The sequence below is a fragment of the Ranitomeya variabilis genome, chromosome 5 (genome assembly GCF_051348905.1).
Source record: "Ranitomeya variabilis isolate aRanVar5 chromosome 5, aRanVar5.hap1, whole genome shotgun sequence".
Lineage (NCBI taxonomy): Eukaryota > Metazoa > Chordata > Amphibia > Anura > Dendrobatidae > Ranitomeya > Ranitomeya variabilis.
Genome location: NC_135236.1, coordinates 176,033,478 through 176,053,906, shown reverse-complemented (window position 1 = coordinate 176,053,906; position 20,429 = coordinate 176,033,478). Strand labels below are relative to the sequence as shown.

Below are 20,429 nucleotides of genomic sequence, written 5' to 3'. Positions count from 1 at the left end.
CATATCAGTCTTTTCCATTCTCCCCTGCCCAGGAGATGTGGTATGATTAGTGATGAGCGAGTATACTCGTTACTCGAGATTTCCCGAGCATGCTCGGGTGGTCTCTCCGAGTATTTTGGCGTGCTCGGAGATTTAGTTTTCGTGCCGCAGCTACATGATTTGCGACTGCTAGACAGCCTGAATACATGTGGGGGTTGCCTGTATTTTATGGAATTCCCACATGTATTCAACCTGTCTAGCAGCCGCAAATCATGCAGCAGCGGCGATGAAACCTAAATCTCCAAGCACGCCAAACTATTTGGAGACCATCCGAGCTTGCTCGGGGAAATCCGAGTAACGAGTATACTCGCTCATTACTAGGTATGATCAGACCATGTTCCTGCATGGTAAGGCTGCTTTCACACTAGCGTCGGTACGGGGCCGTCGTGCTGCGTCGGCCCGACGTACCGACGCATACTGTGCAAAAAATGCCCTACGTGGGCAGCGGAAGCAGTCTTAGGACGCTTCCGCTGCCCCATTGCAAGATGTAGGGAGGAGGGGGCGGAGTTTCGGCCGTGCATGCGCGGTCGAAAATGGCGGTCTCGAGGCACAAAAAAAGTTACATGTAACTTTTTTTGTGGCGGCGGTGCACCAAAACATGACGCAACAGTCGCACGACGGTTGCGACGTGTGGCGATACGTCGCAATGCGTCGGTAATGTAAGTCTGGGGAAAAAAACGCATCCTGCAGACAACTTTGCAGGATGCGTTTTTTCTCCTAAACTACGCATTGCGACGTCCGCCGAAAAACGCTAGTGTGAAAGTAGCCTAAGACACGGCCACTACACAATACAAAGCTGGGGCACATTTATAAGATTATTTCAGCACAGGAACACTGTTTTATACACATCCAATTGTGCAACTTATTTTTATTCCAAGATCTATTGATTAAAATGCACATAAAATAGTCGCTGTGCTAAGTCAGTGCTGCGGCCCCTTCATTTCAGGACAAGTGTTCTATCACAGCAATCACAAAGTTATAAAAGAGCCTGGCAATATGCTATATTTTAAGGGGACTGTCCTTGACTTTAAAATTGATGGCTTATGCTTAGGATAGGTCATCAAAATCTGATTGCTGGAGGTGCGACACCCAGCACCTCCGTTGGTCAGCTGTTCCCGATGTCAGCCAGAACTGCTCAGTTATGAAGCTTTACGGCACAGCTCTGTCACCTGCATAGTGTCCGCACCTGGATACTGCTTATCTACCCCTTATTGATTTCAATAGGGGGTGGATGTGCAGTACCCAACCACAGTTACTATGCTGGCGACAGAGCTGTGCTTTGAAGCTTCGCAACTGAGCAATTCCAGCCAACATCGGGAACAGCTGATAAGCGGGGACGCCAAGTGTCACACCCCCGCCGATCAGGCATTGATGACCTATCCTAAGGATAACATTGATAGCTTAACATCTGGGACAACTTCTTTAATGAGATTGGAATAACTCTTCAAGAGCAGGAACAATTTCACTTCAGCTAATGGCATCCTGTAGGAATTCCTTTATATAACATATTTCCTTCTATTGGAAGTTATTTGTAATCCCCTATTACTCATTGAGTAAAATAGCTCTAACATTACTGATGAGCTGGTCTTGCCAGTTTTGTAGTGTGACTTTGAATCTTGAATTTCACTTCACAAATGCCTTCTACGCCTATTCCCATGTCTGTCTTTGTTCTCATGTGCTACAGAGGCTAAACTGTTACTGTCATTGAAGAGATTGGAGTAAATTAACAATTATGAGATCAGATGGCAAGATAAGCATGCAGATTTTTTATTTTCTCCCCCTCTTCTGATCCAATAACAATTCCAAGTACTTGATGACTATTAAATAGCATTGTCTATGGGAACACAAGCAAATCGCTGCCAGTGGATTCTGACTCACAAGCTCTTGGCACATGTATTCAGCATGAGTTACTACAGACTCATTTATAACTCTGTCAATGCTACAGTTTTTATTTTCAAGTTTATATCTCTCATTTTGCATAAATTGATATGTGTTTCCTGCTGAGTAAATATCATGAGCTCTTCTGGTAAAGAATGAGTGTTTCATAGATTTTTAGAGATAGTTCACTGAACCTTTCAGAACTTATTAAAAACAGAAAGTTCTGAAGTAAAAGTAAAACATGGTGTAATGATTCAATCTTGTAGTTCCTTCAAAGTGATTACTGACTTCCCCATGGCTTCTTTCACAAGTCTCCTTGGTTTCTTCTGGGAGTTTTGAAGAACAACGTTTTCTAGACTTTTGGTGGTTTGATGTGTAAGATGTCCAAACAACATAGTCGTGGGCGAGCTTCTGTTACCACTTGCTTTGGTATCCTACAGACAACATGTGTACATTTTCATACATATACACATCATGAGTTGCCATACAGGTGGAATGCCATCCTCTACTCTCTCACACATCCAGAATTTAGTCAGTATTTTACATCAAACTTCAAAGAGACCAGTAGCGCCAATCAACAACTACCTGAAGATATCGCACAGTCCAGTTGGCGATAAAGCGGCACCCTCTACAGAGCTGCACAAAAGATTCTACGGTAACGCTACAGATCCTTAAGGTAACTGTGCCTTATTTGTATATTATCCATACCGGACTTACGTACCTGAACCCTGAATGAAAGATTACGTTCCGGGACAGACTCCAATTTGAAGGGATTATTCAGCGCGGGTATTCTATTATTAATTATTATTTAGTATTTTACATCAGTATTTGTAAGCCAAAACCAGGAGTGGTTGAAAACTGAAGACGTGGTGACGTGTTTCTTTTATACTTTTCCTCTGATTGTTCCACTCCTGTCTTTGGCTTAAAAATAACGATGTAAAATACTGACCAAATACTGAACGTGTGAATGTGGCATTCGCAAGAAACTATGAAGGACAATCTTAATAAACTTGAAAATAATATCATCCAAATAAATAAGAAGAAATTCTAGAGAGACACTTTAGATTATAAAAATAATAATTGGAAAGAGAGAAAAACAATTATTCAACACCCAAATCTATTTCTAGATGTAATGACAATAGCAAATTATGGACAAGGGAATAAACATGTAAATTTTTCCACCACCGATTGTAACTCTACGGATTCCAACATGGATATTTCTGACATTAGCGAAGTTTCCTTCATGCATTAGCCCAATCAGAAAACGGAAAAGGAGAAGGGCTGGGAAGTGAGCCAGAAAAAAAATAGTCTTAAAGATATCAGGTCAGAGATAGAGGATGATGCAGCATGCCTCTCAAAATTAATGGATAGTGTTTTAGTTTTGAAACTTGCAGTATTGTCGATGGAGCAGATCGAGGTCCATGCTATGGGTCTTAATTTTGTCCCTAGCCACAACTTTAATCTGTTCCATACTATCTTGGATGTGAATAAATTTGTCTGTTCACTTTGGTGAGTATGTCGCATCTGCACCAGGGGAGGACACTATGTATTCAGTGATTAACTAATTTGAAGGTTCTTCATTTCCAGAACAGAATGTGATTATCACATTGAACCAACTCAAGTGTGAACAGTCAGTTTTGACTTTCGGTCTAATTAAGGAATACAATGTATACCCACTCAATGTCGGACTGGGGTGCAAAGGGCCCACCAGTAACCAACTTCAGGGGCCTACTTTTCAAATGTGACATAATCGTTGTTGGTGTTTTACAGCCGTCTGCACCCTAAGTGAGTGTAAGGATTCTGGACTTTCCTGGTGCCTGTTTGCCCTGATCCAAGATGGCGTCTTGGATCTCGCCCTGTCATGGAACTTCCTGTCTGTTCTGATTATTTAAGTCCGGGTCATGTGTTCTAAGGTGCCTGAGTATTTTGTGCTGCTGGCTCCTGAGCTTCTGCCGGTTTGCTGGTGAACTCTCTGCTTCTGCTCACTACTCGATGGTCTGCCTTTCTTTATTCAGCTACCTCTCGCCTCTGGAACTTCTGCGATGAGCTGCGCACCAGTGGAAGTGTCTTCTTTGTTTGCAAAACTTTTCCCAGTGTTGTGCCTCTTTGCACAACCACACCAGGTGAGCAAGACTCAAGTTGTGCTTGTCTCATCCAGAAATATTTACTCATCTGCTACGCTTAGATAGCGCTCTCCCTCTTTTCCTCTCGTCCTCTCTTTCCCAGGACTGCATTCACACAACGCATCATCTGTGAATTATTGGACTTCTACTAACAAGTACTGGCACATGTGTGATCAAGTTTTGCTAGACTTCCTCATTTTAAGTACTGTGTGCATTCGCACTATAACCTTATTGGACTTCCTTGTTTAAATATCTGTTCGCCTCTAAGCCTGCTGTTATTTACTTTATTGTGCTGAGACCTTGTTACTACTGCAGGAATATCTGCATGATGCTCTGTTTGCTATTTACTATATAGAGCTGAAGACCTCGTTACAATTGCAGAAATATCTGTGTCAATTCTGTTTACATTTCTTTTTCGAGTAAAACATTCTTTGCTGCAACTTTGTTCTCGGACTGGCTTTATCCCATGCTATTAGATTCCGTAGTACCCATATAATTATTACAGTGAGATACCCAGTGCCTGGGTAGATGAACTTGTTCAGCCATTAACCCATAAAATCCAGGTATTTCTCAAGGTTAGTGCCACATTGTTAAAAGCATTTCAGATGGCTCAGTGATTGTTTCTTTGTCACGTGTGATATGATTAACATTTTTACCATCATCCGCATGACAAGGCAATGATTGTACTGCAATAGCACCTGAGCCATTAAATTATTTCTAGCCAGGAACTAAACAATTTGTACTCACTGCAACTGAATATTTGTTGAAACACAACTTTATGTTCAACACGGAACATTTTTTACAAATGAAGGGCGCCCCTATTGGGTCATGCTTCTCACAGTCCCTAGCAATTCAGTTTGTGACATGCTGGGAAGAAGATTATATTTTTTTTCAGATAAAAATTAATTTTCTGCTGTGATGGCTTGTTGTGGATGATAGACTTTCAGTACTGTCAGGGTCATACTGATCTTCATACGGTATTTAAACACTGATTATTTAAATTTGCAGTTTACATGTATATTGCATTTTTGGATATACGGTACATCTGTACAGTCTTATGACTTCCAGTACCATCTATATGCCGATGACACTCAGATCTACCTCTCTGGCCTAGGTGTTACCTCTCTGCTGTCCAGAATCCCAGAGTGCAGAGCCCCAGAGTCCTGGTCGTTGCAGTAATGTCGCTCTGCCACTAAGGGGAGTGATGTTACGTCTGATTGTAGTAAAGGAGTTCACCTGACCAGGTATCACAGTCACACACCACACTTCACACTCCGGCCACCAGGGGGAGCAAAGGGTTCTATGTATAGGCCACTCCTCACACTCGGGTAAAACTGGGGGTTGGATAGGAAGTTAGAGGAGAACGCTACTGGGTGAGACCCAGGAAAGACCTCTCAGGCAGACAGGGAGAGAAGGAGGAACATCTGAGCTGCAGACAGAGGTCCCTGTCAGGGGTGGGATCCTGGCAGAGACTGAGCGAGAGATAGAACGTTACGGAGCTGCGCCTGCATCTCATTGCGGCAGCATCCTAAGAAAGGACAAGAAGCGGAGTATATTGTGGAGAAGTGAGAAACGAGATCACAGCACAAGGAGACAATACCGGGAGGAGTTCTGCCTTAAGAACGGCAACATCCTTCTGAGGCGCGTAGCCGGTGGCCGGAACACCGAGGGAGTAATAGGCTCTACGCATTACTTCAAACTACGGCAGGGCAGTTAATTCCAAGTTGGCTGTCCAACCTTTAACCTAATGAAGACAACGGAGGCAAATTGTTGGAGAGGGGCGTCTCTGGGGTCCCTATAAAATAGCTCCAGGCCTACCCCGTCATACGGGTCGTCCTATCCATATCATCTGGGGGACGTAGAAGAGAATATCAGAAACATACACGACAGTTGTGAGGACTATCCCGTGGTGCTCAGCAGGGAAGTACTACAACACACAGGCGCAAGTAGGAAGGCTACTTATTTCCACCTGTAAAGGGAACTCTGGATGTGCCTTCGGACCGGCCGGATTCAGCCAGCCCTGATAGCAGTGCTCTGGATTGTGGATGCTGAAGTCTACAGTAAAAGGTAAAGAGACTGCAACCCTGTGTCCTCGTTATTTACTGCGACCTACACCATCATCGTCTACCTTACTGGGAAGCCCTGGGGACATACTTCACCTGTGGGAAGGTATTCCATCTAGCTGCCATAACATCACCCCAGCGGACCCCTAAGCAGCGTCGGTCACCCTGACCGAACACCACAGGTGGTGTCACGAACACTTGACAAACTTCTTCACCCCTTTAATTGGACGCCCCTTAGCAGGGCCACGGACCGGGTCGGGCCACCATGACATCCCCAGAACAGAGACAATAGGGACCCGGTACCGAGTACCCCACTGCCCTGCGCCTGGGGGCGATCCAACTTTGGCGTCACAAACAGGATCTACTTAAGCCTGAAAATCAGGTCATGTGTGCCTAAGAACTGTGTCTGAATTGTGCTTGAACTGTGATTTATTGCAAAGACTGTGTATTGCCACTTGCCGCCAAAAATTCTCACCAAAACCACTGCCATTACAGCGCCACGAGGAGCGCAGGAGAAGAAGGGCTTGGAGTTGTGGGCGTGAACAAACTGAGAAGCGCGAAGAACAATGGCCGCCTAGTCTAAATATAACTGTATCTTGAGGACATGTCCGTCAGCGGCCGAGATCCGCCTCCTGATCCTCCATTGGGGGCAGAGGCCTGAGAGACGGGGCCGCCCTCGGAAGAGAGTGCGGGAAAAAGACCGAGAGGAGGGGACGAACATGGCGACCCCCAGGCAGCCACAAGGGGACATTCCGGCCCGACGTGGGGCTTCATCACCAGAGACGGACTCGGATCCGCCATTACCGAGGGGACTGACCTTTGCAGAGCTGCCCATGGGGAGGCCCAGCAGCCAGTCGCCAGATGACTGGGTGGCCGCGGCTGAAGCCCGGCAACTGCCGTTCTGTCGAGAGGCCCACCCTCATGTGGGTTCTCGGCTTGGCCACCCTGCGGAGATCCGCCTGTCCCCCGTTTCCCCCTCTTCACCCGCTCCGGACTTGGAGGACCCAAGGACCCCACCACCGGATCGTGAGTCGCGGAAACGGGATCTGAAGATTCTGCCCTGGATGGAACACCGGCGGCGCCTGGTGGCTGCGTGGAAAAAGGAGGCCCGACAGACGGCCTCGATCGACCTGAAGGACAACTTGAACGACTCCTCGCCGAGATGGGGAGTCTTTGTGGCCTTCAATCCCCGGGAAGGAAGGGGATTGATACAAGAAATTGGACTACCCGTGAGGGTCCAAGTCAACCGAGACGAAGTGGAACCCTGCCACACAGAGGATGACGCGGACCGCGATCTGCGCCCTGGAGATGCCGTGACCTATGATCGGTATCAGAAGCGGGGTAGCTGGTGGGCTCGGGACGTTCAGCGGTGCGCCACTCTCCTAGCGACGCCGGAAGCCCCGGAGACCGGGCCTGCAACAGAAGTGACCGCTGTTCCCGACCAAGCTGTGCGGACCCCTGTGCGGAACTCGGACTCCACCCTTTCCCGGCCAGGGAGGATGGTGTGCAGGGTAAGGCCTATGCTGTTACCCAAGTAAACCTCAGAAATCCGAAATGTATATAGTTAACTGTTTGTTTTTCTGTTTTGCTGCTAAACCCGTCTAGGGTTAATTCTTAAAGGGATCCCTTTGTTGACCCGGGATGCCTATTGTTTCAAGTTTGCACCAAGTTCATCACTGTTTGCAAAAGAACATTTGAATCATGAACTGCGCATGATTACAAACTGCCTGTACATAGTTTGCACCTTCTTAAAGGTGCCTTCTACTGGTTTTACAAAAAGAAGAGCTTTTTGAAGAGACTGTTCCTGATTACAGCGCGGAAGTTCTTACTTTAAACAGACTTGCAAATTGATGGTTTGCACTACCTCAAGAGACTTGGTTCCCCCTTAAAGGGAATGTGACTTGGTTCCCCCTTAAAGGGAATGTTCAATTGTTGCACTTAGCTTAAAACATGATATTGTTGCCTTAAATAGATAGATAAGTAATAATGTTCTTACATAGTAATAGTATGTAGTTAGTAAAGATAGTGATAATGAAAAGAAATGTTGATAATGTTCTTTGAATAAAACTAGAGTTAAAGTAATATTAGAATTTTATGAGAGAAAAGCTGAGGAAAGATGCAGTAGGCCCGGAGGGGTAGACAGATAGTCCTGCATATGTGAAAGTAATAGAGAAAAATAAAGAAAATGTTAATTTGTACTTGTGAGTTTTATAGCATGCCTTTAGTGGGGTATACGCCCTTAAAGGAAAAGTTTGCACTTAGTAGATAGTATGCCCGGCTGGGTAATAATAGTTATTTATAGCTAGTTATTTAATAAGTGTTATTTAAAATCTTAAGCACAATGTAAATATGTTTTTGGTTTGTAACGTTCAAGTGTTCTCACCTCCCATAAAGGGAAGCACTGTTATATTTAATTGTTTACAGCATTCCAAAATTTTGTATGTCTTTTGCTAACATGTATTGTTGTTGTTCTTTTCCCAGTTCGGGAGTACTGGATTTAACGGGGGGGGGGGGGGGGGGAGTGCAGCACCCCAGAGTCCTGGTCGTTGCAGTAATGTCGCTCTGCCACTAAGGGGAGCGATGTTACGTCTGATTGTACTAAAGGAGTTCACCTGACCAGGTATCACAGTCACACATTACACTTCACACTCCGGCCACCAGGGGGAGCAAAGGGTTCTATGTATTAGGCCACTCCTCACACTCGGGTAAAACTGGGGGTTGGATAGGAAGTTAGAGGAGAACGCTACTGGGTGAGACCCAGGAAAGACCTCTCAGGCAGACAGGGAGAGAAGGAGGAACATCTGAGCTGCAGACAGAGGTCCCTGTCAGGGGTGGGATCCTGGCAGAGACTGAGCGAGAGATAGAACGTTACGGAGCTGCGCCTGCATCTCATTGCGGCAGCATCCTAAGTAGGAAGGCTACTGATTTCCACCTGCAAAGGGAACTCTGGATGTGCCTTCGGACCGGCCGGATTCAGCCAGCCCTGTTAGCAGTGCTCTGGATTGTGGATGCTGAAGTCTACAGTAAAAGGTAAAGAGACTGCAACCCTGTGTCCTCGTTATTTACTGCGACCTACACCATCATCATCATCATCTACCTTACTGGGATGCCCTGGGGACATACTTCACCTGTGGGAAGGTATTCCATCTAGCTGCCATAACATCACCCCAGCGGACCCCTAAGCAGCGTCGGTCACCCTGACCGAACACCACAGGTGGCGTCACGAACACTTGACAAACTTCTTCACCCCTTTAATTGGACGCCCCTTAGCAGGGCCACGGACCGGGTCGGGCCACCGTGACATCCCCAGAACTGAGACAGAAGGGACCCGTTACCGAGTACCCCACTGCCCTGCGCCTGGGGGTGATCCAACTCTATCAGCCATATCCTCCTTCTTCTCCTCTTGCTTCCTCAAACTCAATGTGGACGAAACCGAACTAATTATCTTTCCTCCATCTCACACATCTTCCCTACCTAATCTATCTATCACAATAAATGAATTTACACTTTCCCCCGTACCGGTAATCCGCTGCCTCGGAGTAACTCTCCAAGCTCTCGCCACCTCTTGTCGCCTCCAGCTCAAAAATATTTCCAGAATCCGTCCTTTCCTCAACCCTCACTCTACCAAAATGCTTGTGCGTGCCCTCATCATCTCTCGCCTCGACTACTGCAACATCCTCCTTTGTGGCCTCCCTGCTAACACCAATGAACCTCTCCAGTCCGTCCTTAACTCTGCTTCCCGACTAATTAATCTCTCTCCTCGTTACACTCCTGCTTCCCCTCTTTGCAAATCCCTTCACTGGCTCCCAATTTCCCAGCGCATCCAGTTTAAACTACTAAAACTGACCTATAAAGCCATCCATAACCTTTCTCCCCCGTATATTTCTGTACTAATCTCTCAGTATCTTCCCTCACGTAATCTTCGGTCCTCCCAAGACCTCCTTCTGTCCTCCACGCTTATTCGCTCCTCACCCAATCGCCTCCAAGACTTATCCCGAATATCCTCCATCCTCTGGAATTCTGTGCCCCAACACGTCCAGCTATCCACCACATTTGAATCCTTCAAACAGAACCTGAAAACCCATCTCTTCAAATAAGCTTACAACCTGTAATGACCACACGGCCACTTCAACACCATCAGAGCTACTGCAACTCCCCGACCTACTGTCTCCTTCCCCATAATCCTGTAGAATGTAAGCTCGCAAAGGCAGGGTCCTCTCCCCTCTGTATCAGTCTGTCATTGTTAGTTTGTTTACTGTATGTGATATTTGTATTTTGATGTAACCCCGTCTCATGTACAGCACCATGGAATTAATGGTGCTATATAAATAAATAATAATAATTTGTATGAAGAACATACAGAGAAAACTACTATTTTTTGAGAAAAGATCTTGGACAACACATTTATGCCAAAAGTTGTCATCATACACACACTAAAATCGGTACCTCATGGAAAAATGTTAAGAAAAATAAGATCCTCTGATAATAAATTGTGTAAACATGAACAGTGAATATTCAACAAAAGATTATTGAAAGTATAGTAAACCTGTCTTTGATATGGTTATAGCAAAAGTCAATGGTAAATCATGAGACTCACTACTAAACTCTGTAGTTACCAATAGCAACAAAGAAAATGTTCAAATGAGTGTTCAGCACTCCTTATAGCACATAGTTAAATCAAAGTCCTTGTTTTCAGGTATCTGCTTGTCCTCTACAAGGATGATACTCTGAAACATACTTACTAATGGTGTCAAATGGTTCCAACAATGGGGCAAATCTTTAGAATTTTATCTCCCATCCTTTTTGTAGATAATTTGCTGAAAAAACATGGCTCAGTCTACATGGTTTCTAAAAGTGAAGGGGCAATAGAAGCAACGTTTGCAGCCATTTGATTACAACATTGGAGGTGCAGATGCCCCATGATGTGGTTGGTTGTATTAACAGCTCTATTAACTGCGCCCACCATGTTATCTGTTGAGTAACATTCCTTACGTGCAGTATCTGTTATGTAGTATGTACTATCAGGAAACATAAGAAAAGAATTGCAGAACATTTATCTTACATCTCCAAAAAATATACCAGTTATTAAGGGGTTACTAAACATTTTCTACAGATGCACGGTGGTGAACTCAGCTGTGGCAAGTAACAGGTGTGGGCAATATGAAAATTACACCTGAAACCAGATAGAAAGGGGAGAAGTTGACTCAATCTTTGTATTGTGTGTCTGTGTGTACCACACTAAGACATGGATAACAGAAAAAGAAGAGAACTATCTGAGGTCTTAAGAACTAAAATTGTGAAAAAATATAAATGATCTCAAGGCTACAAGTTCATCTCTAGATATCTTGATATTCCTATGTCCACAATGTGCAATATAATCAAGAAGTTTAGAAGCTATGGCACTGTAGCTAATCTCCCTGGATGTGGCCGCAGCGAATTGATGAAAGCTTACAACCCAGGATATCCGAATGGTGGATAAGCAGCCCCAATCAAGTTTAAAAAAAATTCCAGCTGTCCTACAGGCTCAAGGTGCATCAGTGACAGTGTGAACGAACCATCAATATTTGAATGAAATGAAACGTTATGGCAAGAGACCCAGGAGGTCCCTACTGCTGACACATAGACAGTATAAAGCTAGACTGCAGTTTGCCAAAATGTACTTGAGTAAGCCAAAATCCTTCTGGGAAAGAATCTTTAGGATAATTCAGAACAAGGCGCTTTTTGATAAAGCACATCATTACACTGTTTGCCAAAAACAGAATTAGGCCTACAAAGAAAAGAACTCAGTACCTACAGTCAATTATGGAGGTTCATATATGTTTTGGGGTTGTTTTGCTGCCTTTGGCACTGGATGACTTGAACTTGTACAAGGCATCATCAAATCTGAAGATTATCAAGGGATTTTGGATCGCAATGTAGTGCCCAGTGTCAGAAAGCAGAGTTTGCATCCTAGGTCATGGGTCTTCCAGCAGGACAATGACCCCAAATATATTTTAAGAAACACCCATAAATGGATGGAAACAAAGAACTGGAGAGTTCTGAAGTGACCAGTAATGAGCCCGGATCTAAATCCAATTGAATACCTCTCGAAAGATCTTAAAATTGCTGCTGGGAGAAGTAGCCCGCCAAACATGAGACCTGCAGCAGTTTGCAAAAGAACAATGGTTCAAAATTCCACTTGATATGTGCAAGAAGATTGTTGTTGGCTATAGGAAGAGATTGATTGCAGTTATTTATTTCAAAGGTTGTGCAACTAAATATTAAGTTGAGGGTGCCGACAATTTTGTCCAGCCCATTTTTGGGGTATTGTGTGAAATGATGTCCAATTTGCCTTTTATGCTCTGTTTTTTTTTTGTGTTGTTCCACTAAACATAAAGGAAATAAATGTGTGTATAACAAAACATGTAATTGCAATAATTTTCTGGGAGAAATACTTTATTTTCTGGAATAATTTCAATAGTGCCAACACTTTTGACCATGAATGACTCTGCAAAATATATGCATGCTAATATGCATGCATGTTAATATATGCTTTATTATATGTATTGAATAGTGTTAGTTTTAAATAGTTTACTATGGTTCAATATATTAGACTATGACCAAGGTCGCTGTGTACGCCAGAAACATGTAAGTCCGTAACCAATGGTGATTACATTTTTTATACACTTTAAAATTAATTTCTAATAAAGAAGGAGCAAGGCTTTTTGTATTTTCAGCAGTTGTGCCATAAACTACTTTTTTTCCAATTGTTATATGTCGAAAACAACCAATGTGCAATATAAGGCGACCTACAATTCTCTTATAAGTGATGATAAATCTAAATGGTTTTCCTCTGAGCTAGTTTATTTCTTCATGAACACTTTGAGTTCCCTATGGAGCTGTCCCCTAAAGTGCCTTCTAGGTATTATAGATGAGTTTATTGATGGGTCCTACAATAGAGTCTCTTTTAGATTTCTGTTTTTCTGCTCCAGGAAAATTGTAATGACATGGAAATGCGTGGAAAACCAAAGTATGCCCAATTGGCTGCCATTGGTCAATAAATATATTCCACTATATGAAGTCCTTTATACGAATAGGAGATGTATCTACAAATTTGATAAGGTATGGGGAAGGTGGTTAGTAATAGAAGACACTGCTCTATAGTATTACCAGGAGAGCTCTCTGCATATTTAGTTCTATCATATGTCTGTATAAGGTGTTGCTTAATGATATATCGGGGAAGTGGGATGGATGAACACCTGTAAGATATGGTGTTGTGTATGTGGTTGTATGTGTTGACTATTTGAATATCTGATTTTTTAGCTGTTAAATGTTTTCTGCGCTACTGCACAATATTCATCTAGAGCAGACCTGGGCAAAGTGCGGCCCGCGTGCCACATCCGGCCCTCTGGCTGTCTCAGTCCAGCCCGCAGACCGAGACAGCCGTGGGGCTGAAAACCTGAGGTCAGCGGGCCGTACCGTGCCCACCTGCTCGCTCGCTGTCTTCCGCAGTCAGCATTGGTGGAGGAGGGGCCTCCAGCCACTTCCTCCACGAATCAGCATGTGAAACAGCTAAGAGGTAAAGCACTGCTGCAATGTATGCACACCACACAAATATGAAGGATTATATACAAAACATATTTATTGCAAACATGAACACATCACTACAAATGAAATATCATTAAAACCAGAACATACACAATTGCAGCTTCCCTGACGAAGCTCCACTTGCTGGAGTGATACGCGTGGGTCATTTCTTCCACCCCTCTTGGACTTAGATTTGTGGTCCTCTGCCCTCGTTATACGCCACACGTCGGGTAATATAACTTTGTATCGATCACAGCCGATATCGGGTTTATTGTTGGCCTATTTTGATACGCTTGGGATTCTCCATGAGCTACCTCATGTGGTTTATCTCTTATATCCCTTATCATATGTGTTCTTGTGGTTTGGACCATGTGGGACATTTTTTCCTTATTTAGGGCTGTTTATATTGCCTCATGAGCCAATAGGTTTTAGGCTTTGTATATGTCTCTGTTATATCAGACATGTATTACACGTCCTGAAGGGTTGCAATTGTGTATGTTCTGGTTTTAATGATGTTTTATTTGTAGTGATGTGTTCATGTTTGTAATAAATATGTTTTGTATATAATCCTTCATATATGTGTGGTGTGCATACATTGCAGTAGTGCTTTCCCTCTTTTTTTGTATGTTTTCATTACTGCTGACATTTCACCCCTAGTTTGTTTATGATCTATATACATGGTTGTGTGCTTAGTCTTTTATGTACGTGTGAAACAGCTGACACGATGATGTCATGTCATCGCATCAGCTGTGTACCGCCAGAGAGTCAGCGCATCGGAGACAGCAACAGAAACAAAAGCAGGGCGCCTGGGAACGGGACAGAGGTGAGTATGTGGTGTTTTTTTTCATGTGTATGAACATGGGGATTCTATGTGAGTGAACATGGGGATTCTATGGGGTGAACATGGGGATTCTATGTGAGCGAACATGGGGATTCTATGGGGTGAACATGGGGCTTCTGTGGGGTGAACATGGGAATTCTATGGCGAGAACATGGGGATTCTATGGGGGTGAACATGGGTATTCTATGGGGGTGACATGCTGAACATAGGGAGGCTATGCGGGTGTAATGCTGCACATGGGGAGGCTATGGGGGTGTCATGCTGCACACGGGGAGGCTATGGGGGTGTCATGCTGCACATGGGGAGGTTATGGGAAGGCTGTATACTGTCATGCAATATATGGGGAGGCTGTGTGGGGCTCAATCAGTATATGGGGAGGCTGTGGGGGCTTCATGCAGTATATGGGAGGCTGTGTGGAGCCTCATTCAGTATGTGGAGAGACTATGGGGCTCATGCTGTATATAAGAAGGCTCTGTGGGGCTCATGCAATTTTTACGGGGAGGCTGTGTGGGGCCTCATGCAGTATATGGGGAAACTGGGGCTCATGTAGTACATGGGGAGGCTGTGTGGGGCTCATGCGGTACATGGGGAGGCTTTGGGGGGCTCAATCAGTATATGGGGAGGCTGTGGGGGCTTCATGCAGTATATGGGAGGCTGTGTGGAGCCTCATTCAGTATGTGGAGAGACTATGGGGCTCATGCTGTATATAAGAAGGCTCTGTGGGGCTCATGCAATTTTTACGGGGAGGCTGTGTGGGGCCTCATGCAGTATATGGGGAAACTGGGGCTCATGTAGTACATGGGGAGGCTGTGTGGGGCTCATGCGGTACATGGGGAGGCTTTGGGGGGCTCATGCTATACATGGGGAGGCTGTATGGGGCTCATACTGTACATGGGGAGGCAGTGCTTTGGCTCATGCTGTACATGGGGAGGCTTTGGGGGGCTCTTGCTGTACATGGGGAGGCTGTGTGGGGCTCATGCTGTACATGGGGAGGCTGTGTGGGGCTCATGCTGTACCTTGGGAGGCTGTGTGGGGCTCATGCTGCATATAAGAAGGCTGTGTGGGGCTCATGCAGTTTATGGGGAAACTGGGGCTCATGTAGTCATGTAGTGCATGGGGAGGCTGTGTGGGGCTCATGCTGTACATGAGGAGGCTTTGGGGGGCTCATGCTGTACATGGGGAGGCTGTGTGGGGCTCATGCAGTATATGGGGAAACTGGGGCTCATGTAGTACATGGGGAGGCTGTGTGGGGCTCATGCTGTACATGGGGAGGCTGTGTGGGGCTCATGCTGTACATGGGGAGGCTGTGTGGGGCTCATGCTGTACATGGGGAGTCTGTGTGGGGCTCATGTCGTATATAGGGAGGCTGTGTGGGGCTCATGTCGTATATAGGGAGGCTGTGTGGGGCTCATGCCGTATATAGGGAGGCTGTGTGTTGCTCATGCCGTATATAGGGAGGCTGTGTGGGCCTCATGCCGCATATGTAGTAGGCTGTGTGAGGCTCATGCTGTATATAAGGGGCTGTGGGGGGGTTCAAAGATATATAGGGGGAGTCAGCATACTTAATTATGCTCAATATTAAGTGATACAATTAATATTAATAAATTAATATTGAGTAGAATTAATTTCAAGCTATTAGTTCGACCCTCCACAACAGTCATGGTCTCTCATGTGGTCTCTCTGGAAAATTAATTGCCCACCCCTGATCTAGAGTCAGAACGTTGTTATTGACAAATTATTATTATACTAAGGTCTTGAAGTGTTTAAATGATATCCCATTAAATTGATGTGGCTTTAATGGACATTGACAATACTTATTACATCATTTGTATGATTCTAATGGCTGCTGTATATTGTTTTAAAATATGGAAAAAGCCTTTAAAAAAATAAAACAAGCATTACTTACCTGATGAAGCCTCTTGCACTCCAGCGTAATTTATCTGCTGGCAGCCAGACCCCAACAATTTAAAATGTGATGACATTTTTAACACTATTTAAATTGGGATCATTAAGCCCCACCCCTGGGCTCACTCCAAACTATGTACCTTTGGGTGGAATTTAAATAAGCTGCACCCATTTATGCAGACCGATTCCGAGGATTGTCCTGGCAAAATACAGAAATATTGTCAAGTAAACGGTAGAGCACATGAGTCTGACACTCACCAGACTAGAAAGTATTGCGTGGTTGCAGTGGACCACTGCAATATATCACATGATCCCTCAGGGCATTGTGACAGTGCAAGTCAGGTAGCTACTACATACACTTCTTGGGAATTAACTCACATAAATACTATCTAATTAATATTGCCATTTACCAAAGTGACATATTGTCTTCAAAATCTTTAGAACAGATTGTGAATAGTTTACAACAGTCACATATGATGTTTAAGAGTAAAAAAAGATTAGTTGTGATAGGAAGTTAAGATACTTTTGAATTTGAGGTTGTACTTGTGAGTTTAGAGAGTTCAGACTTTGCATATCATTTTGGTCAACAGTTCAGGCAAGTGTTCTTTGGTGTGGAGTCCCTGAGTCTTCCCCCCCCCCCCCCCCCGTTAAAATAAAAGCACTTATACTCACCTCCTGTGGCGGCATTTGCTTTCCCGGGCCTCAGGTTAAGTTGTTGTGTCATGTGAGCCTTGCACCCAATCGGTGCAGAAGTCACTGTACCCGCCTTCAGATGTTTCCATATATAGGAGGAAGTGAACAACCAGCCGCAGATCTCACTACCTCTTAATTACTTATGCATCTGAAGGTGGGGACAGTATCGCCAGCGCTGTTTGGGCGCAGGGCTCACATTGTATAACAACCTACTCACAGTAGCCCCAGGAACACAAGTGCCAATGCCGCTAGAAAGGTGTTGGCACGGGAGGTGAGTATAAGTGTTTTTATTTTAATGTGGGAAAACATTAAGATTGAGAAGGGGTTGTTCTAGTAGTGGACAACCTCTTGATTTATTATGTCTGATCATATGGCTATTCTCTTCTCTCTTTCTCCTCCCTACATACATCTCTATGATCACCACATATAGAACGTAAGACGCTGAGGAATTACTATTCAACTTCTTGTTACAATCAGAACAATGCTGGAGCCTACAGAGGGAAGTAACCCACTGGACCCCAATATTAAAGCAAACCTGTCAGCAGGATTTTGCTAAGTAAGCTACAAACACTGTCAGGTTGACACTGTTAATTTGACTAAATGATACCTGAGATGAAAAAATTCGTGCTCGTGCTCCTGGGTGGGACTGTAGGCAGAGTCTTATCTTCTGCTCTAAGCCAAATAAACCAAGAAGAGACTTGCCCAGAGACCGCCCTGAAGCACAAACATGCTCCTCATCAGAGAGAGAGATACAGACTGTGCTTCTCTGTGCTTCTCTGGCTTAGAGCAGGAAGATAAGACTCTGCCTCCAGTCCTGCCCTGGAGCATAGGCATATCATTAGCTGAAAACATCTGACACTAAGGCCATGTGCACACGTTCAGTATTTTTCGCGTTTTTTTCACGTTTTTTCGCTATAAAAACGTGATAAAAACGCGAAAAAAAAAAACGCTTACATATGCCTCCTATTATTTTAAGTGTATTCCGCATTTTTTGTGCAAATGTAGCCTTTTTTTCCGCGAAAAAATCGCATCGCGGAAAAAAAAGCAACATGTTCATTAAAATGCGGAATTGCAGGGGATTCCGCACACCTAGGGGTCCATTGATCTGCTTACTTCCCGCACGGGGCTGTGCACACCATGCGGGAAGTAAGCAGATTATGTGCGGTTGGTACCCAGGGTGGAGGAGAGGAGACTCTCCTCCACGCACTGGGCACCATATAAGTGGTCCAAAAATAAGAATTAAAATAAAAAACAGTCCTATACTCACCCTCGATGTCTTCCCGCCTCCACTGCACGCTGCCGTTCGGTTCCTGTAGCTGGTGTGCGGCGAAAGACCTGCCGATGACGTCACTGTCCTGTGATTGGTCGTGAGCGGTCATGTGACCGCTCACGTGACCGTGACGTCACGGAAGGTCCTGTGCGCACAGACCAGCTATAGGAAGAGGAGCCGGACGCCGGTGAGGAGATGTCTGGGTGAGTATAAGCATTTTTTTATTTTTTTTATTATTTTTAAACATTCTATCTTTTACTATAGATGCTGCATAAGCTGCATCTATAGTAAAAAGTTGGTCACACTTGTCAAACGCTATGTTTGACAAGTGTGACCAACCTGTCAGTCAGTTTTCCAAGCGATGCTACAGATCGCTTGGAAAACTTTAGCATTCTGCAAGCTAATTACGCTTGCAGAATGCTAAAAAAACGCGAAAAAAACGGAAAAAAAACGCAAAAAAAAAATGCGGATTTCTTGCAGAAAATTTCCGGTTTTCTTCAGGAAATTTCTGCAAGAAATCCTGAACGTGTGCACATACCCTAATTACACAAGGACCACAGGACGGATGTTTTCACCCCAGGTATCATTTTAATCAGTTTAACACAGCCAACCTGACAGTGTCTGTAGTTTACTTAGAAAAATCCTGCTGACAGGTTCACTTTAAGCATTAATCCTTTCACTACCCTCTATGGGGAATCCTTATATTAACTCCTAAACCAATCTAGACTACCAGGAAGACTGTAAATAACCATTTTTTGCCCAGCCACCAAGAAGGCATATATGATACTATAAATGTCTAAGATGAGAAAATCCTTTAGGGAATGTTCACATGGAGCAATTTTTTTCTATACTCTTTTTGCAACCATACATTTGAAATGTGTTATTTCTGCAGCATGTAGATGGTTTACTGCAAATTCCATTAATAATATTGGTACAGTCACAGGTTTTGTGCAACAAAATCAGCCATATGTGAGTACGGTATGTCGAAAATGTTCCAGTTATTAGTACATTTCTAGCCATTAATAATAGACTGACTGTTAATTATGAGAAATTATCTGATTGACCATGATGCTCATGAACAATGACATAGTATAAGGTGAAACAATTGTTTACCGAGAAAAAAAATCACTTAATTAAAGGTGTTGTCTTCCCAGAGACAAACTCTTTAATGTGAAGTCCTGAAGCCCTGGAAACAGCTGATGCCTTCAGGGTAAAATTCAGCCATCCATGTGGTATGTTGATCGTGAGATTTGGGATGTCGTCTGTCTACATATACTATAGCATATGGACAATAATTATCCTGATGGGACAACCAATTATCCAGTAACCTGAAATTGAAGAATACTTTATTTTCATGCCAGAGACCAACTGAGTTGTTTTTTGAAGGGTATGCTATCAGGAAGCATAGAAAAATGTATGTCCCAAGTTTTTTTTTTTACATAATATATACCCTATATGAACAGTATAAGTCATGGGGAGCCATGTAAGACAGTACAGTTCTTGGGACTTTTGAATTAAGATGTTAGAAATAAGAGACTGCACCGTTAGTAGCATGGTAAAACTTGAGCTATACCAATGTTTGAGAATGAATTTGCCTCTATTACATGTGGCTACAATTTGATCCTTTAGTTAAAACAAGTAAATTAGACCTGAATTCAAGAAACTCTCTCCATTTTGTCACCTTTTCCACATTCTTTTGCATTTACAGGCCTGGTCTACAGTGGTAACCCAGACAGAGAACCTGAGTCACATATTACGGAACCATTCCGACACTTTAAATTCCGGCCCTCTGAAGAAGCTCACTGATCTGATTAGGGAAAAACAGCAGCTGAAAAAGTCATATACTGAACAGTGGCAACTTCTCAACCAGGACTATTTGAAGGTAACTTATTCCATGTGCTTGGAAATTCGGGTTAGTGTACTGTATTGTTATTATTATTTGACAGGAGAATGAATTTCCATTGTGTGAATAAAGGGCTGGCACTATAGTAGTTTAATGTTCTGGCACAGGGAAAGGTCTGATCCTCTTTCCAGAAGCTGAAATTCCAAAA

General features: G+C 44.0%; 1 protein-coding gene across 1 annotated transcript in view; it reads left to right on the top strand.

The window, feature by feature from the left end:
- FES (FES proto-oncogene, tyrosine kinase) overlaps positions 1–20,429 on the top strand; it is a 229,468-nt gene that overhangs the window by 54,026 nt on the left and 155,013 nt on the right. Inside the window, exon 3 of the mRNA XM_077263560.1 lies at positions 20,087–20,260. Coding sequence (XP_077119675.1) covers positions 20,087–20,260 — 174 coding nt within the window. The remainder of the gene's footprint in view (positions 1–20,086; positions 20,261–20,429) is intronic.